Consider the following 24,392-nt stretch of genomic DNA (forward strand, 5'->3'; position numbering starts at 1 on the left):
AAATATATTTATTCAATATTAAAATCAATGGTTATACTCACAAAATTGGAGTTAAAATCAGGCTTTAAAAATGAGTACAGCAGATGTCCAGCCTCATCAGTGGAACACGAATAATCGTTTGAACCAATCAGTCAATATAATAGCTGACGCGTTTCGGGGGGCGTACCCCTTTCTTCTGAGCACTGCAGACCACGTTAGCTCTGAAGAAAGGGGTACGCTAACGCGTCAGCTATTATATTGACTGATTGGTTCAAACGATTATTCGTGTTCCACTGATGAGGCTGGACATCTGCTGTACTCATTTTTAAAGCCTGATTTTAACTCCAATTTTGTGAGTTATAACCATTGATTTTAATATTTGAATAAATATATTTATCAGTATCACACAAGGCAGTGCGCCCTCCGCTCTTTTTCTTCTCTTTTATAGTTTTATGAATTCCCACGATCTGAGGAGGGCTGCAAGACTCTAGATGATAACTTTTAATTGAACTGCACCACTTCATAGTACTTCCTGAAAATATCAGAGCGCAGGAGATTTGTTTTTGTATATCCCTTACTTTATTAAGCCAGATAGCTATAGGAGGGATAGCTTCTTTCCAGCACAGAGTGATACAGGCTTGGGGGAATTAACCAAGTGACAAATAATTGATCCATTGCATTTCTTCTAGGGAATTTACGAGCAGTGGAGCAAAAAGAACGCAGGATCCTCTTGTATTGGGAAATCAGTAAATTGTTGAGTGATCTTTTTCACCTCCGACCAGTACTGTTTAGGTTTTGGACAAGTCCAAAAAATATGCATCAGGTTCCCCCCGTTCCTCTTGGCACCTCAAAGGGCCTCCGGGAAAAGAATTTGCACATAACCAACAGAGTATAAGACCAGTGTGTTAGTAATTGGTTTCCTGAGTGCATATAGATGATCTCAAAGCAAGGTGATATGTTCTGTTGTTGGTTAGGTGTGAAAGCCCTAAAGTGGTCAGTCTTGCACTGGTAAAGCATAAGCTTTCCTGGATCATGGTCAATGAAAAATTGACCAGCATCCCTAAAGACACAGGCCAGATTTGACAGATTGGCCAGATTTTACTTTTTTTCTTTTCCTCTCCTTCCCATCCTCCCCCCCTCCTCTTCCTTATTTTATTTTAATGAATTATACTCTAATTTATTTTTCTTCTTCCCCCCTTTTTTTTGGTCCCTTCTTTTTATGTTTAATGATTCAATTTATGGATACAAATAGATACAAGTAAAGGCGCTACAACTTGATCCAACATTACCAAGAAGTTATCAGTACTCTGCTCAGGTCCGAGCGGGCAGTAGCCTTACTTAACTATAATTACTGTTATAATTGTTTTTACAATACAGCCATATGGATTGGACATTTGGTCACCTCTTAAGAGTGTATGGATCATTATTTACTGATATACTAATTGTATCCTAAAAAAAATTGTTAAGACCCCTTTCACACTGAGCCGCCCATAGCATCGGCGGTAAAACGCTGCTATTTTTAATGCTGACGCTATGGGAGGATTTGCGACGCATTTTGGCCGCTAGCAGAGCGCATTTAATCCCCGCTAGCGGGCCGAGAAAGGGTTAAACCGCCCGCAATGCGCTGCTGAAGCAGCACATTGCGGGCAGTATTGCTGCACTGTCCCATTGATTTCAATGGGAAGCAGCGGCGGAGGAGTGGTAAACACACCGCTCCTTCACCGCTCCAAAGATGCGGCTAGCGGGACTTTTTTTTACACACTTAAGACATAGAGGCAGCACATTTAGGGCGGATTGCAGGCGCTATTTTTAACACTTTAGCGCCTTAGTGTGAAAGGGGTCTAAATTGTTAATTTTTTTAAAAAAAAATCTATTGAAAATAAATTCTGTCTGAGCGCTGCTGTACTTCAGCCAGGACTGCATGCAAGTCTCTTTGATGTGCACTTCCAGTCGAAGGACTAGTGTCTCCATGTCAGTCTTTGTTGAAAGAACTTGAAGAAGGGTGAGGAAAAGATGATCAGCACTTCGGTCCGTTGCTCTTAAACAATAGACGTATTTATTGACAAGCCACAATAGACAAACGCAATAGGAAAGGTTGACGAGTTTCAGCCTGTAAGGCCTTAGTCATAACCATGTGGTAATGACTAAGGCCTTATAGGCTGAAACGTGTCAACCTTTCCTATTGCGTTGTCTACTGTGGCTTGTCAATAAATACGTCTATTGTTTAAGAGCAACGACCGGAGTGCGGATCATCTTTTCCTCATTTTTCTACGCAGCCAGTGACTGTGGATTGAGCACCCGGGAGCTCTGCTTTCCATGTGATGTATGGGTAGTAGCACTGACTTTTTGTTTATATTCTGAACTTGAAGAAGGGCCCTGAGGTCGGGGGTCTCCCAGCCCAGAGGTTGAGGTAGCAGACGGTCCTAGAGGTTTGGTGGATGAGAAACCAGGGCATCTGGGGAAGCCAGATAAAGACCCTGGAGGCAGCCAAAGCGGCAGAAGAAAAAGGAGGGGCGTGCCACGTGTCTTCACCATGTGGGCCCTGGATGTAGAGGAGTGCGAACCAGGGAAGAAATGCTGGATCTCAGACCGGGGAGAGGCTTTTTGGAGACTTTACTTTCCTCCGCTTTGCTGAACCTATTCTGAGAGGTACAGTATAGCTGCATAGAAAGGACTAAAATGCTGAAGAGATGGCTGGAGCTCTAGCTGTACACAACTCTACTCCGCCATGTCCAGACCACGCCCCTGTTCTGGTATTTTTCCAGGCAGAAAAATTCCCTGCCAAAAACTGCTGATAACAGCCTATGTGTGCATGGACACATAGGATAACATGCCGGGGAGTTTATTGCTGCAGAAAAAAAACAGCTGCTGTAAAAATGTCCAGTGTGCATGAGGCCTTAGAAGAAAGGTAAAAACTACTGAGTAAAGGGTAGGAAGGTAAAACAAAACATATCTAAGAAGGAAGAATAAGAAGAGAAAAAACATTGGAGAGGGTAGGGTGAGGAGACCAGGAGATTGAGGGATTTTAAGGATTGTGATCTCTCCTCAGCTCCAGTATTTAGTGACTTGGTGAAAATAGCATTACTCTACAGGTCTAAAACATTCAGGGAAAAGAGAGAATAATATTGAGTAAACTGAAAATTGTACCAGCAAAACCATGTTTTTACGACACCACTCTTTTTTGCATTTCAAAGCTGCTGGGATCTATCTGTTGTATTTCATTAACCACAGGGATTCGCTGACCAGGGATGAATTTTACTGATCAAAAAGTGTATATAAAAGTAGACAACCTAAAAGAACATCCACACCAATACTGGCACCCCTTAAAGCCCTGTACACACGATCGGTCCATCTGATGAGAACGGTCTGATGGACCGTTTTCATCGGTTAACCGATGAAGCTGACTGATGGTCAGTCGTGCCTACACACCATTGGTTAAAAAAACGATCGTGTCAGAACGCGGGGTGACGTAAAACACGACGTGCTGAAAAAACGAAGTTCAATGCTTCCAAGCATGCGTCGACTTGATTCTGAGCATGCGTGGATTTTTAACCGATGGACGTGCCTACAAACGATCGTTTTTTTTCTATCGGCTAGGAATCCATCGGTTAAATTTAAAACAAGATTGCTTTTTTTTAACCTATGGATAAATAACCAATGGGGGCCCACGGCACGATCGGTTTTGTCCGATGAAAACGGTGCATCAGACCGTTCTCTTCGGTTTGACCAATCGTGTGTATGCGGCATCAGTTTTAAAACTCTATGAGGAATCTGTTTTTTCTTGATATCCTTTAAAGAAAATGTTGGACTCCACATGTGTCAAGGCATTTAACAAAGTTTGGCCACTAAAATGCATATCTGACTTTATGATACTGTATAATGAAGAATAAAGAGAACTTACCAGCAGCATGAAATGGAGTTCTTTGAGTAACTGAGTCATGCACAGTAACGGAAGCTCCCTGACTAATAAGAACTTCAACACACTCTGTGTGCCCTTTAAAAGAAGCAAGATCCAGTGGTGTTCGTCCTTTTTCATCTTTAATATCAACATCTGCATAATTGTTAAGCAGTATTTCTAAAGCTTGATGATGTCCATTGTATGCCTAAATAGTGATGATAGAAATACTTATAAAATGCATTGAGAAATAATCTGCTAACAAAATAAATTAGGACAGTGGTTCTCAAACGTTTGTTGTCATGCCCCCCTTTCAAAGCAACTGAAGCATATATATTGACACAATTCATTTAGCACAATGCCCTGTATAATATGCTTGCTCTCTGCACGCTGTAAGGACCTCATTTTAAATTGAACAACATAGCACACTGAAAGACTAATGAGCTAGCGGAATTGTACCCATGTACAAAGGGGGGACATATAGAGAGTAGCTTGGCAATGTGCTATATGCATACCTCCCAACTGTCCCTCATTTGGAGTGTCTTTGCCTCATTTGGAACAAAGTACCTCTGTCACTCTTTCCTCCTCATTTGTCTCTCAAGCGCTACTGTATTCTGACAGCGGTGACTTCCCACTGTCAGAATGCACTGATCAACTCTGTAGCCGATTGGCTGCAGTGCTGATCAAAAAAAAGTTTCCCAACAGCCCTGTTTGATAGGAGTCGATCATTAGATCGACTCCTCCTAAATGGTACAGTCATAGATGGACTGAAATTCAGCCAGTTCAACAGGGGTTTTGAATCATCATGTCCAGTTTTAATTAAATTCAAAAAATAAATCCTTGTTGAGAATACAAACAAGTACATTGCAAGGATTTTAACACATTTTGAGGCATAATCCTACTGTTTTTTCAGCTGATGTACGTGTAGTGTTCTATTGATGTCACCGGAAATTAAATATTTTTTTTTTGCAGAGAATGCCTAAATTTGGACTTTGCATCTTAGGCCCCATACACACGAGAGAATTTATCCGCGGATACGGTCCAGCGGACCGTTTCCACGGATAAATCCTCTCAAAGATTTCCGCAGATTTCGATGCGATGGAGTGTACACACCATTGCATTGAAATCCGCGCGGAAATCCTCTGGCGATGACGTGTCGCGCCGTCGCCGCGATTATGACGCGGCGACGGCGCGACGCTGTCATATAAGGAATTCCACGCATGCGTCAAATCATTACGACGCGTGCGGGGAATCCCTTTGGACGGATGGATCCGGTAAGTCTGTACAGACGAGCGGATCCATCCGTTGGAATGGATTCCAGCAGATGGATTTGTTGTGCATGTCAGCAAATATCCGATCTGCTGGAAATCCATCCCAGAGGAGATTTCTCCGCGGAAACAGATCCGCTGGCGTGTACACACCATAGGATCTATCCGCAGAAACCCATTTGCTGGGATTATCTGCGGATGGATTCTATCGTGTGTATGGGGCCTTAGTGTAGACTTTCTGAGAAAATCAGTGAAACAGTCACACAAGCAGGACATTTAATACCTGGGGAAGTTCTGTACATCAACTGTGTACAGAAGGCCCCTAGGCTGCCATATTGTATTGAATTTTAAAGAAAATTACAATGTTGCAGATTGAAAAGGAAACGTAAATTTTTTATAACATTCTATTACAATATGGCTTGTGTAGCAAATGTATATACTATATATATAATATATATATATATATATATATATATATATATATATATATTATCTATTGTTTGCTACTTGGTAAAAAGAAGTTTAGATAGCTAGCAAAGGTATTTCTGTTATTGCAATACATACACGGATTCATAGATTCTCCCTCCAGTGGCTATCTATATTAACTTCTGTCACTCTCCTCATCAATAATTGCTGAAGGTAAAATTCTAAGTTACTTACACTACCCTACACTAAAGCTCACTACAGAGGTTACAATCGGATTGTACAATCTCTATAGATCAACCAACAACTGTGTATGCAAACGCTTGCCTGAGTGGATACAAATTGACTGGATAGTTATGTAGGTCCTTGTAAGGGGGGTTGTGAATGGCTATGTAAGGGTGCCAGGAGCACAAGTCTGTGCTTCGCTTCTTCTCTTCCAGGACAACTACCCAGGCCTTTAACACTCTGCCATATTGTGCCCTCGCCATGCTAGAGGCCTGCACACAACATTCCCAGCCATTAACCTTTATATGCCAAAGGAAGGAATGTCCCACACAGAAATAGGGTTGCTGCAGTTTGCTGGTGGTAGTTGAAAGATGGCAAATATGGTCACATCACACAGACATACTATCCAGAGTCACTTGACAGTACATTGCCAGTCACATGTAGTAGATGATCTGCAGCAAGCACATGTGAAAGTATCCACCAGCACATATAGCAAGCCATCTTCCCTCGCTTAATCTCGCTCCACCTGGTGTCATTAGTACTCAGAGGTTATAAGTTACCTTAGGCTGTTTGTGTCCACTCACTGTTCATTGCGGATAGTTCCTCTGAGATAGGATGACCGCAGACACCTCTAGCTGGGTTTACTATCTCTCTCAGTTCCTTCAGGGGAAAAGCCTTACTCCAAGGAATGCTTGCCCTGACCTATAAGGCCTTTTGCATCTCACCCTATGCATACCACCATAAGGGTAAGGAAGTCTACAGCTGGCGCTTGTGGGTGCAGGTCTACCTCTCTCTGCCCTCCAGCCCTGTCCAGGGCCTCCACTTGCTGACTACATCTGCCAAATGGTGGTGTCTCGGGCCTCCCATACCCCTACTGCATTAAGGCTCTTCCCAACCGGGCTTATATATGGGCACTGACACATGACATCACTACAGGAGGGCTCTAACAAAAAGGGACAAATCACCCGATTACACTATTCTTTGTTACCCAGCATTATTCTGGTACAAAGCCACCTAGTGACAGACTAGCTAGCTACAAATGCTTACATCTTCAAATTTTAGAGGTTTGGTCAATCTAAAAGGAAAGTCGTATAAAGATTGTAAGATTGTAACTAGTTGGTGAGCTTATGGGAAAATGTTAATGCACAACCACTGTGCATCACTACTAGGGAAGAAGGAAAAGCCTGTAAAATTGCAACATGTTAATAATATCTACTGTTATGGATTATCATATTAGTGTTAAGCTGATAACATTTGCAAGCATCTCCAAAAAATATTACCGTACAAGTACTAAAGATGCACCGAATGGAAATTTCTGTGCCAAAACCAAAAATTCAAGATGCACTTGGCCAAAACCAAAAATGACAGTTTTAAAACAAATATATACCGTATTTATCGGGGTATAGTGCGCTCCCCGCGTATAGCGCGCACCCCTAAAGTTGCCCCAAATTCCTGTGAAAAAAGTTTTTTTTAACTTACAGTTTTGGTGTCTTGCGCGGCGGCCATCGGCGGCCTCGTCGGGTCCGGCGTCCGTCTGCGGCTTCGGGTGTCCTCTTCGTCGGGTCCGGCGTCCTTCTGCTGCGTCCTCGCGCCGAGTTTTGAATACTGCGCCGACATATACCGAGCGCAGTACACTCGTGTATCGTCGGGCAGGCTCGGCTACTCTCGCACTGACGTCCTGTACGTCCAGGACGTCAGCGCGAGAGGCGCCGAGACTGCCGAAGATACACGAGTGTACTGCGCTCGGTAATGCCAGCGCAGTATTCAAACTCGGCGCGGGAAAACGCGTATGGGCGTATACCGCGCACCCACGATTTTGCTGATTTTCAGGGCAAAATAGTGCGCGGTATACGCCGATAAATACGGTACATTCTTATATTTAATTGTATTATATTCGACTTTTTAATTAGTATCATGAATTGAAATAAATACTGAATTTATTGTTGGCCATTATTGGCACCTTTAGCGCTAGAAAAACTCAAGAAAAAATGCATCCCTTTAAATTCTATTGTATGTCTTCACACTGGTCCATTGTTCTTCAGCTGTGGTGTAAAAAAATCTTGCTTTCTGCATTTTTGGTCATTTAAAAAAAAGTGCACCTCCTCATTGAAATAACATTGAAAACGCATCAATAACACAACCGTGTTACGCTTTTTGATGCGATTTTTTGAGTCACATGACCCATAAGCACAGAAAAATTGTGGTAAAATCAAGGTAAAAGTGCAGCAAAATCGTGTGTGTTTTTGGTGCCATTATCGGCATCTTTTTCTCTATCTGCAAAATGCCGAAACAACACAATTTTCAGTCGCCAAAATTTTGCTCATCTCTAACAAGTAAAGTGTACTCTTTGTCCAGATTTCTTTCTAAATTTTAGCAGTGTACTTCCTGCTATGTTGAGCGTATCTAAGCACTCCTGTGCCCACAACCCTCATAATACCCTGCAGTTTGAGATCTAACTAACTGCTGCATAGTGTGAGGTGATATTGGAATGAGTTTTGGTGATATCAATACTATGATGCTCAATGTTCTCCCTGCTGGATGTCTCTGCAATGAAAAAGCAAAGCCCCACCGCCTACCAAAATGGCCCTCCTACACACAGTAAAAGTGAGTCAGCAAAGGGGAAAATTCTAGCTGAAGAGGACACCGGCAATACTGTTGAGTAGTCTTTTGCAGTCTACCTGCCTTTTGTGGGTACAGTTTCTGCAGTTTTAGTTTTACTTTAAGGTTCCCTTTTAGGTAAAGAACCTCATGCACTCATTATAGTAGACAATTTAAAAATACATACCGCCAAGTGTAAAGGGCTTTTCGTAGTTGGAGGGTTTGCAACATCAGTGATATCTTCAGTTCTTTTTAGCAGCTAAATAGAAAGGTTTGTGTTCATTTTGTAAAATGTCTTACATTATTAAACGCAGAGCTACACACACAAAACATAAACAAACAAAAAATGTCTGGATGCCTAATTATATCATACAGCATCTCTTCCATGGAGGAACTGATATTATAATGGTTACCCGGAGGGTAATACAAGTTAAATAAGGTAAAAGCTGCTGCAGACAGTTGACTGTATGAACTCATATCTTTCAAGTTACAGTGTGGCTCTCCAGTGCCACCTGGAGGCCTCCCAAAATGCAAACACAGTAAAACTTTGGACTGAGAGTAACTTGGTCTGAGAGTGTTTTGCAAGACAAGTGCATTAAAAAAGAGAAGAGAGGAGCCTCTAAGACCTCAAACGCACGACCGACATGTCTGCTGAAACTGGTCGCGGACCAGTTTCAGCAGACAAGTTCGGTCGTGTGTACGGCAGACCGGACATTTTCCGGCGGATCGGACAGGTTTCCAGCGGACAAATTGTTTCTTAGCATGCTAAGAAACATGTCGCTGGAAGCCTGTCCGTCGGACATGTTCGGTCGTCTGTATGACTTACCGGACTTGATCCGCTCGGCCGAAAGCCCTTGCATGCGTCGAAGTGATATCGACTCTGCGTGGAAGCATTTGACCTTCCAGGGTCGCGCACGTCGCCGTGTCATCGTCGCAGCCACGTCACCGTGTATCCTGTCCGCGCGGATTTCGGTTTGATGGTGTGTACAACCATCAGACCGAAATCTCCGTGCGGACATGTCCGATGAAAACGGTCCGTGGAACCGTTTTCATCGGACATGTCCCCCTTGTGTGTACGAGGCCTAAGTGTAGCAATATGGTTACATTTAATGAAGGTACAACATTTAGCAACTCATATGGTTGATGATCAAAACAGGCACATCTAATGCCGTGTACACACAATCGGATTTTCCGATGAAATTCCGATCGTGTGGTGGGCCCCATCTGACTTTTTTCCCATCGGTGTTTAGAAATAGAACATGTTTTATTTTTTTCCGGATGGAAAAAAAAAACGATAGGAAATTCCTATGGTCTGTATGCAACTTAGACAGAGAAAAAACCCATGCTTTGCTCAGAATCAAGTCGACGCATACTCGGAAGCATTGAACTTTTTTCCTCGGCTCGTCGTAGTGTTTTACGTCACCGCGTTTTGGACAGTCGGAATTTGGTCTGACAGTGTGTAATTCAGATGAAAAATTCCATCCGATTTTAGGCCATCGGAAATTCAGATCGTGTGTACAGGGCATAAGTATTCAGGCATCCGTGGTAAAGCTGATCCACATTCCGCACCATCATCGACGTCATCCCTTTCACGCTGCGCTCCACAAGTGCTTCAATCCTCGCTTTCACATCTCTTAACTGCAGGGTAGTCTTCCTTATCAAGATTGCAGACTCTTTTAATCATCAACCATGTGAGTTGCAAATGTTGTACCTTCATTAAATGTAACCATATTGCTACACTCATGCCCCGTACACACGATCGGAAAATCCGATCGTGTGTACGCGGCATTTGAGACACTCTCTTCTCTTTTATACTCTGTAGCCCCTGCTGGATTTTGCTTTTAATCCCTTGTGAAGGCTTCCATTGTGGATGGACATTTTATGTGAACAACCTATCACATTGCTATAATCTTTTTATATAGACTATAAACGGAAGGACTTATGAATAAATGGTTGTGGAACAAATCATCTGAGTTTTGATATTTCTTATGGGGAAATTTGCTTTGATTTACAGTGCCTTGAAAAAGTATTCATACCCCTGAAATTGTCCACATTTTGTCATGTTACAAACCCAAAAACTTAAATGTATTTTATTGGAATTTTATGTGTGATGGACACATACAAAGTGGCAAATAATTGTGAAGTGGAAGGAAAATGATAAATGGTTGTTACAAAAAAAAAATATTTGAAAAGTGTGGTGTGCATTTGTATATAGCCCCCCTGAGTCCCCTCTGCCCCAGTCTCGTCTCCTGCAAACCTTTAACAAGTTTTCTTCTAGGTTTGCCCTGTATTTGTCCTCTATGCATCTTCCCATCAACTTTGATCAGCTTCCCTGTCCCTGCTGAAGAAAAGCATCCCCACAACATGATGCTGCCACCACAATATTTCATGTGGGGATGGTGTGTTCAGGGTGATGTGCAGTGAAAAAAATTAATTTGGCCAGAGGACCTTCTTCCACATTTTTGCTGTGTCCCCCCACATGGCTTCTCGCAAACTGCAAACGGGACGTCTTATGGCTTTCTTTCAACAATGGGTTTCTTCTTGCCACTCTTCCGAAAAAGGGGCCAGATTTGTGAAGTGCACGACCAGGGCGTCGGGAGGCCCGGGCTTGGGTGGCTGGAGCCCCGAATGGGTTCCCCAAAAAGCCCAGAGTCTCAGGCATGCAGGCCCTCCATTGTTAGCCCCGAGGCCGAGCGGCGAGCGCCTGGGAACGTTTCTGATCCCGAGCGCCGCTGAGCCGAGTCCTGCCGAGTGCCATAGCAGCAGGTCCTGCCTTCTGGAGCCTGTGATGGACGTCCCACGGTCCAATACCATGCCGTGGGATGTGTGATATCCATCATAGGCGCTGCAGCTCCAGAAGGCGAATTACAAATACACGTCGCTCGTCGGTTCGGGCGGCTCTCCTTTCCTCAGGCTCCTCGGCTCTCCTACCCTCCAGGCTTCAGACTCCAGTCCTCAGCTCTTCTACCTCCCTTGGCTCTACTACCCTCTCGGCTCCACCTCTGACGCCGGAATGACTGACTGCAGTGCCTGCTGTGACACCGCTGAGATAGGTCAAAGACAGTGTAATGTGTAAGTATCTAGGTCAGTGCATATAGGTCAGTGTAGGTAGGTCAGTGTACGTCAGGTCACTACCGTCAGTGTAGGTAGGTCAGTGTATATAGGTCAATACCGTCAGAGTAGGTAGGTCAGTGTATATAGGTCAATACCGTCAGTGTATATAGGTCACTACTACCGTCAGTGTAGGGAAGAACAGTGTATATAGGTCACTACTACCGTCAGTGTAGGTAGTCCAGTGTATGAATAACCTTGGACAGAATGTTGATAAATGTAAAGTTATGCATTTGGGGGCTAAGAATATGCATGCATCATACATACTAGGAGGAGTACAACTGGGGGGATCCATAGTGGAGAAGGATCTGGGGGTTTTGGTAGATCATAAGCTCAATAATGGTATGTAATGCAAGCTGCAGTTTCCAAAGCGAGAAAAATCCTTTCTTGTATTAAGAGGGGTATGGACTCTAGAGAGAGCGAGGAGAGATATATTTTTTCCCCTGTACAAATCATTAGCAAGACCTCATCTGGAATATGCAGTTCAGTTTTGGGTTCCAGTTCTCAAGAAGGATATTGGGGAACTGGAGAAAGTGCAGAGAAGGGCAAACCAAACCTGATAAGAGGCATGGAGGAAGCTCAGCTATGAGGAAAAGATTAGAAGGACTGAAATTTATTCACTCTTAAGAAGAGGAGATTAAGGGAGATATAATCAACATGTACAAATATATAAGGGGTCCAAATAGTGAACTTGGTGTTGAGTTATTCACTTTACGGTCCAACACTGAGGACCAAGAGCCACTCTTTACGTCTAGAGGAAAAGAGATTTCACCTCCAAATACGGAAAGGTTTTCTTCACAGTAAGAGCTGTGAAAGTATGGAATAGACTCCCTGCAGAGGTGGTTCTGGCCAGCTCAGTAAAGTGCTTTAAGAAAGGCCTCGGATACTTTCCTAAATGTACTAATATAACTTGGTACTAACATTTATAGGTAAAGTTGATCCAGGGAATATCCGATTGCCTCAAGGGGGATCAGGAAGGAATTTTTTCCCCTGCTGTAGCAAATTGGATCATGCTTTGCTGGGGGTTTTTGCCTTCCTCTGGATCAACTGTGGGTATAGAATTGGGTATATGTGATTGTATGATATTATAATTATTTTATTTTTATGGTGAACTTAATGGACTTGTGTCTTTTTTCAACCTGACTAACTATGTAACTATGTATGTAGGTCAGTGTATGTAGGCCACTACTGTCAATGTAGGTAAGTTAGGTAGGTCAGTGTATGTAGGCCACGACTGTCAGTGTATGTGGGTCACAGGCCAGCCCAAAAAAGCCTGCACGCATCACATACACCCACCCCCCCTCCCCCCCGCTTTCTGGCCTTGGACTTCGGGCTGAAGCCCCTGGTCTTTTTGCCACCTAGCAACGCCCCTGTGCACGACTGATACTTGTCCTGTGGACAGATTCTCCCACCTGAGCTGTGGATCTCTGCAGCTCCTTCTAAATTACCATGGGCCTCTTGGCTGCTTCTCTGATTAATGCTCTCCTTGCCCCGTCTGTCAGTTTAGGTTGACAGCCAAGTCTTGGTAGGTTTGCAGTTGTGCCATACTCTTTCCATATTCAAATGATGGATTGAACAGTGCTCTGTGAGATGTTCAGAGCTTGGGATATGTTTTTATAACCTAACCCTGCTTTCAACTTCTCCACAACTTTTTCTCTGACCTAACTGGTGTGTTCCTTGCCTTCATGATGCTGTCTGTTTATTAAGGTTCTCTAGCAAACCTCCGAGGGCTTCTCAGAACAGCTGTATTTATACTGAGAATAAATTACACACACGTGGACTCTATTCACCAATTGGGTGAAGGATGCTTAATACAAATGCACGCCACACTTTTCAGATATTTATTTGTAAAAAAATATTGAAAACCATTTATCATTTTTTTTTCCACTTTCCACTATCTCATAAAATACATTTAAGTTTTTGGTTGTAACATGACAAAATGTGGGAAGTTTCAAGGGTATGAATACTTTTTTAAGCCACTGTACGAGTGCTCTGGATTACAAGCATGTTTCCGGAACGAATTATGCTTGCAATCCAAGGTTTTACTTGTACTGACATAATCAAAGTCTGTATAGTCTGCATAGTGAGCTGCACACCCCCATGTCATATTTTCCACAGTCTCACTTATATTATATTTATTACCTTAAAGCTGAAGTTTAGCTAAACAAATAAATAAATAATATATATATATATATATATAATATATATATATATATACACATACATACAGTGTCTTGCGAAAGTATTCGGCCCCCTTGAACTTTGCGACCTTTTGCCACATTTCAGGCTTCAAACATAAATCTATAAAACTGTAATTTTTTTTGAAGAATCAACAACAAGTGGGACACAATCATGAAGTGGAACGAAATGTATTGGATATTTCAAACTTTTAAAAAAAATTAAAAACTGAAAAATTGGGCGTGCAAAATGATTCAGCCCCCTTAAGTTAATACTTTGTAGCGCCACCTTTTGCTGCGATTACAGCTGTAAGTCACTTGGGGTATGTCTCTATCAGTTTTTCACATCGAGAGACTGAAATTTTTGCCCATTCCTCCTTGCAAAACCGCTCGAGCTCAGTGAGGTTGGATGGAGAGCGTTTGTGAACAGCCGTTTTCAGTTCTTTCCACAGATTCTCGATTGGATTCAGGTCTGGACTTTGACTTGGCCATTCTAACACCTGGATATGTTTATTTGTGAACCATTCCATTGTAGATTTTGCTTTATGTTTTGGATCATTGTCTTGTTGGAAGACAAATCTCCGTCCCAGTCTCAGGTCTTTTGCAGACACCATCAGGTTTTCTTCCAGAATGGTCCTGTATTTGGCTCCATCCATCTTCCCATCAATTTTAACCATCTTCCCTGTCCCTGCTGAAGAAAAGCAGGCCCAAACCATGATGCTGCCACCACCATGTTTGACAGTGGGGATGGTGTGTCCAGGGTGATGAGCTGTGTTGCTTTTACGCCAAACATAACGTTTTGCATTGTTGCCAAAAAGTTCGATTTTGGTTTCATCTGACCAGAGCACCTTCTTCCACATGTTTGGTGTGTCTCCCAGGTGGCTTGTGGCAAACTTTAAACGACACTTTTTATGGATATCTTTAAGAAATGTCTTTCTTCTTGCCACTCTTCCATAAAGGCCAGATTTGTGCAGTATACGACTGATTGTTGTCCTATGGACAGAGTCTCCCACCTCAGCTGTAGATCTCTGCAGTTCATCCAGAGTGATCATGGGCCTCTTGGCTGCATCTCTGATCAGTCTTCTCCTTGTATGAGCTGAAAGTTTAGAGGGACTGCCAGGTCTTCGTAGATTTGCAGTGGTCTGATACTCCTTCCATTTCAATATTATCGCTTGCACAGTGCTCCTTGGGATGTTTAAAGCTTGGGAAATCTTTTTGTATCCAAATCCGGCTTTAAACTTCTCCACAACAGTATCTCCGACCTGCCTGGTGTGTTCCTTGTTCTTCATGATGCTCTCTGCGCTTTAAACGGACCTCTGAGACTATCACAGTGCAGGTGCATTTATACGGAGACTTGATTACACACAGGTGGATTCTATTTATCATCATTAGTCATTTAGGTCAACATTGGATCATTCAGAGATCCTCACTGAACTTCTGGAGAGAGTTTGCTGCACTGAAAGTAAAGGGGCTGAATAATTTTGCACGCCCAATTTTTCAGTTTTTTATTTTTTTTAAAAGTTTGAAATATCCAATAAATTTCGTTCCACTTCATGATTGTGTCCCACTTGTTGTTGATTCTTCCAAAAAAATTACAGTTTTATATCTTTATGTTTGAAGCCTGAAATGTGGCAAAAGGTCGCAAAGTTCAAGGGGGCCGAATACTTTCGCAAGGCACTGTATATTTCTTTACGGCTTGTAATGAAGTGTGTTCCACCAATGCAGGCTGACAGATTCTGTAGAAATATTCACTGTTGCCTTGCCCTATTCTCCTTCTGCTGATAAACTTCTGACACTGTGGGGGTTAATAGATTTGGGTCTCTGGGCTTAGCTTCACGAAGAATAATATGACAAGGACACGCCCCTCCTGCTCTCTACTCTATTGAGAAAAGTTCTGATTTCACTACCTGTAACACCATCTAAGAATGGGGGACACAATCCTGTGACTGTTCAGACTTTCCCCCAATTCACAAATCATGTTACAGATTATCATTGTAATCAGTGAAATCATTTTTCTAAATGAAGGAGAGGGCAGGAGTGGGCGTGTCCTGTCTGCTTATCTTTTTGCGGATGAACTTGGAGACCTGAGGCTGTTAACCCTCACAGTGCTAGAAGATCAGCACCAGGAAGAGGACAGGGCAGCCCCTCAATGAAGATTTCTACAGAAACAACAGCCAGCATATTGTGGGACATTACAGGTAAGTAATGTAACTAAAGCTGTAGTGTAACATGCTTCTTTTTTTTTTTTTACTAAACTTCAGCTTTACTATATACAAACCACACTTTAAAAAGAATATACAGTGGCAAGAAAAGTAGGTGAACCCCTTAACAAAAAAAAATGTTTTGCGTAATTTGAAATAAATGTGATCTGATCCTCAAGTCACATCAATAGACAAACACAATGGGCCAGATTCACAGAGATCGGCGTATCTCTGTGCGGGCGTAGCGCATCTCATATGCGCTACGCCGACGTAACCTAGAGAGGCAAGTACAGTATCACAAAGCACTTGCTTCCTAAGTTACGGCGGTGTAGCGTAAATGGGCCGGCGTAAGCCCGCCTAATTCAAAGTAGGCTGGTAGTGGGCGTGTTGTATTGAAATTAATCGTGACCCCTTGTAAATGAAGCGCGAACGGCGCGTGCATGCTCAGAATCACGTCGATTTACGCCCGATGATACGAGGCTCAATGGCAACGATGTGAACGTAACTTGCGCCCAGCCCCATATACGTACGACTTACGTAACGACGTAAAAATATACGCTCGTTCCGACGTCCATACTTTGCATTACCTGCGCCTCATATATCAGGGGTACACTTTACGCCGGACGTAAGCCTTACGTAAACGGCGTAGCTAATCGCATTTGCATATTCGACGCTTAATCTACGGAAGCGCCCCTTGCGGCCAGCGTAAATATGCACCAAGATACGGCGCCCGTACGGCAACTTACATCGGTCGGCTGAAGCCATATTTCAGGCGTATCTAGTGTTAGGAATCAGGCGCATAGATACGACGGCGCATCTGACACTTACGCTGCATATCTGTAGATACGCCAGCGTAAAGTGTTCTCTGAATCTGGCCCAATGTGCTTAAAAGTGATTGTAAGGCTGTTTTTTTTTATTATTAAATAACAAACATGTTATATTTACCTGCTCTGTGCAATGGTTTTGCACAGAGCAGCCCCAATCCTCCTCTTCACGGTTCCCCTCCACTGGCGCTCCTGGTTCCTCCTCCTCTGATAAGTGTCTATTTAAGGCGCTTGCATTGGGGCACTCATGTATGTTCGCTCCAGAGCCCGATTTGTGTGATCCATTAGGCACCAGATCGGTGCTGGGCCCCGCCCCCTGCTCACTCCTCACTGGCTGTGATTGACAGCAGCAAGAGCCCAATGGCTCCCAATGCTGTATCTAAGCCAATGAGGAGATAGAAAGCATGAGAGAGCTGGATCAAGATGGGACTGAAAGTATGTATTTGGGGGGCTGCGGTGAGTGCAGCGTGCAGAAGGTTTTTTACCTTCTGTATTTACAACCACTTTAGGCTGATAACACACAATTCTAATTTTCTCATGTCTTTATTGAACACACCCATTAAACATTCACTGGAAAAAGTAAGTGAATCCTTGGAGTTCATAGCTGCTTGAACCTCCTTTGGCACCAATGATTTCAAGCAAGCACTTTCGGTAGCGCTGGATCGGACCTGTATCAATGTTCAGAGGGATTTTTTGACTATTCCTCTTTACAAAGCTGCTTCACCTCAGACACTTTGTAGTATGTCTGCTCCTTTGAGGTCATTCCACAGCATCTCTGTGGGGTTAAGGTCTGGGGCTCTGATGGGCACTCCGAAAAGGCCATTTCCTTTTTCCAATGTCATTCTGTGGTGGATTTACTTTAATCATTAAAGTTTAATGCTTAGGGTCATTGTCTGCTGTGTCACCCAACTTCAGCTGGAGGACAGCAACCCTAACATTATCCTGTAGCATATTTTGGTAAATTTTGTGAATTAATTTGGATAATGTTGATACTGGTAACTGAGGTGTAAATGCACTACTCTGGGATGATTGTTATTAGGCAAATGCTCACACACCAAATGCATACTTATAAACAAGAGTTCTTCTCTGCGACCATAGTCAGTAACATAATGGATAGCAAATGCTCACATACCGGAAATTAGGCTCTGAAAGGCATTAGCACATTCTCTAGTGGCTGATCACTGAGGGGTTACTGCATATACTCTGGGGGCTGGCCACCAAAAAGTTGATGCTTACACTGAAAGGTTAAAATGCATATAGATTTGCTGTTATGAAACTGACTAGTGAGCTGGTGTAGTGAAAGGACCATTCACTGCTAGCATTAGATAGTAGAAAGAAGAGTGTATGTGCTAGGAAGAGGAAACAGGAGAAAGACCAATGTGTGCCCTGGGAGGTGGAATCTCATGCGTATTCATGTAAATTCAGAAAATCAGGCAAAATCCCCCAGTGAGAAACTGAAATGCTCTGTGTGCGTGAGCAGGGCTCAGGAGTGAGCATGCACAAGTGCCGCCATAGCAAGCGGCTTACTATGAGGGCATTCTGCAGGAGGGAGGAGCCAGGAGCGTTGGCAGGGGACCACAGTAGAGCCGGATCAGGGCTGCTCTGTGCAAAAACATTGTACAGAGCAGGTAAGTATGACATGTTTGTTATTTTAATAACATTTTTAAAAATAAAGCATTTACAATCACTTTAAATTTAGCACTCACCGGACATAAAAATAGGTTCATTAGGACGGAAAGGTCACTTACAAGCCTGGATATTTGAAATAAACTTGACATTGATTCAGACACAAGTCAGTTCAATAAATCTTTTTATCCTATTACCATGATTTGTATTAGCATGAGAACATGTATATTTAAAGTGACACTAAACGATATCCTTATTCTCCAAAATTAATCCATCCACATCCACTGCTTACAGACTGTTCTCAATTTTTCAATATATTTTTTCTACTGTGTGTTCTGTCTCCTTGTAACATCTTCCATTAGCCTCCCAAACCTTTCCTTTTCCCTTCACTTGTTTGTTTGCAATGATCACTACATGTTAATTGTGGCATGCACACATTACAAATCGAATAGTCTACCTCAGGATCAGCAAAGAGAGGGTGGCTACATTTCTGGAAACTGCTGGGACCATGGCAAAGGAATGTAGCCACCCTCTAACAGGAAGCAGCATTAAAAAGGAATTTGGAGAGGATGTTGATTGCAATGGAAGGAACTTTTTTTGAGGTATGAATGCATACCTATAAACCAGAGTTTAGTGTCACTTTAACAATGTTACAATGAATTCAGTTGGTGTATTAAGCTGTGGACTGTATCATACTGTATACTTACATATTCCAAGCCTTCTCTGTGACCATAGGCAGCAGCATAATGGATGGCACTATAGCCCGCTTTGTCACAAATTGATGGGTCGGCTTTGTTTCAAGCAGATATTGCAAGCCACCTGTTTTATAAATGTTATTATTTGCTATGAAGAAGAAAAGCAATATCTTCAGCAACCATTAGATTATTCTTATTCATGAACCATTTAATAAGAAGTGAACTTCCAAAGTCTTGTGCAGTAGTTAAAGAAACAGGGTTACTAGTAGCAGATTGCTTTTTTATTTATGCCAGATGTAATTCGTTTTTTTTTGTATTTTAGCTTTATTTGTTGTATTGTACAAGGTGGACAATTGAAGTTTTACGCATAGAAAGGCCAACATATTAGTGAAAGAACTGATAAAAAATAAGAAACAAAGAGAGATTATGAAGATTAGTCTTCATTCCACTGGCGTTTTTACAGCCACTGTTGTTAGCCTTTTTTACAGCCTAAAAAACGCCTGTCCATGTTTATTTGTAAAAAAAAAAAAAAAAAAGTTTTTGTTTTTGTGAGCTGGAGCTTTAAAAATGCAGCGGTAGCGTTTTTGCGAGTTTTGAGCGTTTTTTAACGTCTGGCGTTTTTACAGCTCTACTCTGGAGCTTCAGAACGCCCTGGTCCTGCGTTTTTTTTACAGCTCAAAAATGCCTATGCCATTTGCAGCTCAAAAACGCCTATGTGGGCATGATGCCATAGAACAACATGGAACAGGCGTTTTTAAGCTGTAAAAACGCTCAGATAGTGGCTGTAAAAACGTCAGTGGAAATTAAGCCTTAGGGATATATTTTTTTTGGCCTCTGTTGTTATCCACCACCACAATAGAAATGTTTCCAGTACTACTACTCAAAGCTCAATAGTATATCATATATTTGGTGATAACTGGGATACAGCTAGCCAAATAATGGTTTGCCAAATAAATAAATAAATTATTGTTTTATGTAAAGTCACAATGCGCCATGATCGAAAATACTACTACCTTATAGCTGTGAGTTGCCATGCGCTTTATTAGTTCACAGATACATATTTTGTGAAATAATTCAAAACTATTCTTCAACTGCTTCTCTTGCAGGAACTTCCACTCATCAGCAGCAACAGTTGCTGATCATTGGCTTCTGAACACCACTTTGGGAGTCAAACACTGACATACCATATTGCACCCTATCAGTAAGCTGTTGGTGTGTTTCCCACAGGTAACCAATCTCTGTTTCTCTCTTTGCCACTTACAGGTGGACAACGTGGTCAGAGAAAAAGCATGAACACTTTCACCAATCTGGGAACACAGCCAGCTTTGATGAAGTTACAAATTTGAAGGTCTAAATGTTTTTGATTAACTTTTTAGGCTATCGCCAAGAATGTTTGTTACCACTTTTGCAGCTCTAACACTTCCAATAGCTTAATACCAGGTCTCCAAAGACAGCATGGCCTACAACTCCATGTTACAGACAACACTCGCCACCTAATGCAGGGGAAAAAGAACAAGAACAGCTTCTTAAGACCTGTACACACGGCCGGGATTCCCGTCAGGAAAAAAACTTTGGTTTTCCTGACGAGATTCCTGGCAAGCTTGCCGTGCATACAGACAGCCATTCAAAAGAACCTCCGTTCTTTTGAATGGCAAGAACGAGGTGACGTCATCGACTACGACGAGCCGGCGCTGGTCACATTCGATGCCGTCGCCGCCCATCTGCTACACCTCACACTAAACTTGTATGCTACCGCGCATGCGTCAAACTCTTATCAAGCATGCGTGGGTTTCCAATAGAACAGGTAAGCATACAGACAGCCAGTTTTCTTGGCAGGAAACACTCTGCCGGGAATCCCGATGGGAAAATAGAGAGCAGGTTCTCAATTTTTCCCGGGCAGTTTTCCTTTTGGGGAAAACTGCTAGGGAGCATACACACGCCGGGATTTCTGTCAAAATGCTCTCCTGGTAGTTTTCCTGCCAGGAAAACGGTCGTGTGTACGAGGCTTAAGTCTGTTCTAACTTTTGATACCAAAATGTCTAAATGTATCAAGGGGTAAGACAACTGTCCCTGATTTCAAGGGACTGTCCCTGATTTATCAATTTGTATTTATTTATTACAGCTACTTATATAGCGATGTCAATTTATACATTGCTTTACCTATATATCGTACATTCACATTTGGAACAAAGTCCCTCGGTGGGACAGGGCGCATTAAAAAGTTTTTTTTTTTTTTTTTATAATTTACTTTACTTTTTAGCTTTACACTGTATACACCTAATGACAGTCAATCAAGAACCTAGAGACATTCATATGTTACTGGCTCCGTGTACACTGTCAAGTGTGAGTATGGGTCAAAAGCTCCATCATGTAGCAGGCTAACATATCTGTAGGAAATGCTTTAAAATCTCTTGATAAAGAATGGTATTGTCTTATTGCATAACATGGACAACTTACTTGGCTGCTTCTTTTTCTTTTACCGGTGAGGATAAATCAGCTTCTGTACTTTCATGTCCTCTTCCCACAATTATTCTTCTCCTTGAAAACAATAAAGGTATTTACCAAGGAGACACAAAGTTTTAGGATAGCACTGGACATTTACAGGTTTCTGTGATAATTTGTAAAGCCAATGGCCCAGATTCAAGAAGCAATTGCTTACTCTGCTCCGGCGTTACGAATGCTCCTGATTCAGGAAACATCGTAACGTCGACTGCAGCCTAAAATCTGCGTGGCATAAGGCTGTTATGCATATTTTAGGCTGCATTCTTGCGATGACCGCTAGGGGGCGCTCCCATTGTGCTCAGTGTATAGTATGTAAATTGCATACTAACACCGATTCACAATGTTGCGCGAGCCCTGCGTACGCAAGTTACGTTGTTCCGTACGGCGTGTTTATCGTAAGGCTGCCCCTTCTAATAGTAGGGGCAGCCAATGCTAAAGTATACCCGTCGTTCCCGAGTCGCAAAATTTGAATTTCACGTCGTTTGCGTAAGTGATTCGTGAATGGCGCTGGACGTTGCAGGGAGCGCGCCTAATTTAAATGATTCCCGCCCCCTACGGGATCATTTAAATTGCGTGCTCTAGCGCCGGGCAATTTTGCCGGCGTGCCCGCGCAATTCACGGAGCTTCTGCTCCGTGAATCAAGGGCAGCAGAGCAAAATTTGCGGGGGCGCAGGGCAAAATCGTTGCCCTGCGCCTCCGTAAATAATGCGCAGATCTCTTTGAATCTGGGCCAATGTCTGTAATATGATCGTGTAGATTGTTTCAGAATTTTAATTTAGTCATCACGGTCACAGGGATACTCCAAAGCTCCTACACTCTAATGCACGAAACGGCCTTGGCAAATACTTCCTTTTTTATCCACTCACCCAATTATTATGTTATGATTATCCAAAAGCATTTACTGTACATATTTAGCCATATAGGGCATAAAATCCTCTTTAACATTAACCATTTTATAAAAAATAATTCCGTATAGGTGGATTGGTCCTTTAAATGTTGAAGAAGCAACAGCTTCATGAACCCCAGTGATAAAAAAAGCAGTTGTGGCTCTGAACTATACATACTGAAATCCTGTATCTCTGATTGTAGTGGTGTAATAGTGGTTTCTCCCGGAAAGCATGCAGGCAACATGTGAATGTAAAGATAAACTTTAGTGTATTTACAGTTTTAGATATACTATATATGCAGGAGTGTTTAGCTTGATGTAAATAAATTCTTCTCTGGTTTCCTAACATTTTAAAGATTAACTCCAGTAAAGAAAAAAAACTTTCCTTTAAAGTGGGTCTGTCCCTGCACTGCAAGGGTTTAAATGCTTATTTATGTCTCAAGGGTAGGGGGGGAATCACTTTTACTTACCCAATCTTTCATTCCCCTGGCAGACAGCGCTCTGCCATGCTCTAGCGGTGGACTGTTCCTCAGCAACCGCCAGAGTGCAGGAGAGAAGAGGCTGCTGGGACAGGCCTAGCAGGATGGAGTAGCCTATGGGAGCGGAGGATTGGGTAAGTAAAACTGTCCTTCCAACTCCTCTAGATATAATCAAGCATTCAACTGTTGCAGTGCTCAGCCCCACAGCATGAGAGCCCCTTAAATTTTTCAGCTTGATACAACAGAAAAAGCAGTTATCTATCCATTTCAATTTGTACAGTGGGGCATTCACATTTGCTAATTATATGGCAGGTCTCTGCTTAGTAGTTTGGTACTTTACTACTTTCTTGTCTCACTGCAAGTCTGACCTAACTGATAGGAATAGGCTGTCAATAAGGCCCCGTACACACGACCGAACATGTCTGCTGAAACTGGTCCGCGGACCAGTTTCAGCAGACATGTTCGGTCGTGTGTAGGCCCAAACGGACAGGATTCCAGCGTTCATTTATCCGCCGGGCCTTTTTCCAGCGTGCAAATATTTCCAAACTTGTTTAGAAACAGCCCGCTGGAATCCTGTCCGCTCGGACATGTTCGGTCGTCTGTACAGACCTACCGTACATGTCCGAGCGCCCCGCCATCCCTCGCATGCGTCGAATGACTTTGACGCATGCGTGGAAGCATTGAACTGGCCAGGGCCGCCCACGTCACCGCGTCATCGTCGCCCGCGGCCACGCCCCGCGTATTGTTTACGCACGGATTTCTGTATGATGGTGAGTACAGCCATCATACAGAAATCCCCGGGCAGACATGTACGGTGAAAACGGTCCGGCGGGACGGTTTCATCGTAGAAGTTTGCTCGTCTGTACGCGGCCTAAGGCCCCATACACACGAGAGGATTTATCCGCGGATACGGTCCAGCGGACCGTATCCGCGGATAAATCCTCTCGAGGATTTGCGCAGATTTCCTTGCGATGGAGTGTACTCACCATCGAATCGAAATCCCACGCCGAAATCCTCTGGCGATGACGTGTCGCGCCGTCGCAGCGATTATGACATGCGCGACGCTGTCATATAAGGAATTCCACGCATGTGTCGAATCATTACGACGCATGCGGGGGATCCCTTCGGACGGATGGATCCGGTGAGTCTGTACAGACCAGCGGATCCATCCGTTGGATGGATTCCAACGGATAGATTTGATAGCATGTCATCAAATATTTATCCGCTGGAAATCCATCCCAGGGGATAAATATCCGCGGAAACAGATCCGCTGGAGTGTACACACCATAGGATCTATCCGCTGAAACCCATTCGCTGGGATTTTTCAGCGGTGGATTCTATCGTGTGTATGGGGCCTTAGGCTAAGTGGGCTGACCTCAAGTATTGTTAAGATGGGATTATAATTAAAATCTTTGATCTACACATGAGAAAACAAATTGTATATAAAATAATAAAAAATATGGAACCATAAGCATGTGAAAATGTGAAAGACATACAGAAGGT

The 24,392-nt window shown here is 42.9% G+C and overlaps 1 protein-coding gene across 1 annotated transcript in view; it reads right to left on the reverse strand.

Annotated features, from left to right (window-relative positions):
• Positions 1 to 24,392, reverse strand: part of ANKRD44 (ankyrin repeat domain 44) — a 217,624-nt gene that overhangs the window by 56,177 nt on the left and 137,055 nt on the right. The window contains 4 exon segments of the mRNA XM_040357119.1: positions 3,881 to 4,082; positions 8,576 to 8,647; positions 19,035 to 19,146; positions 21,480 to 21,560. Of these exon segments, the coding sequence (XP_040213053.1) occupies positions 3,881 to 4,082; positions 8,576 to 8,647; positions 19,035 to 19,146; positions 21,480 to 21,560 (467 nt within the window).

This window comes from Rana temporaria, chromosome 6, assembly GCF_905171775.1.
Source record: "Rana temporaria chromosome 6, aRanTem1.1, whole genome shotgun sequence".
NCBI lineage: Eukaryota > Metazoa > Chordata > Amphibia > Anura > Ranidae > Rana > Rana temporaria.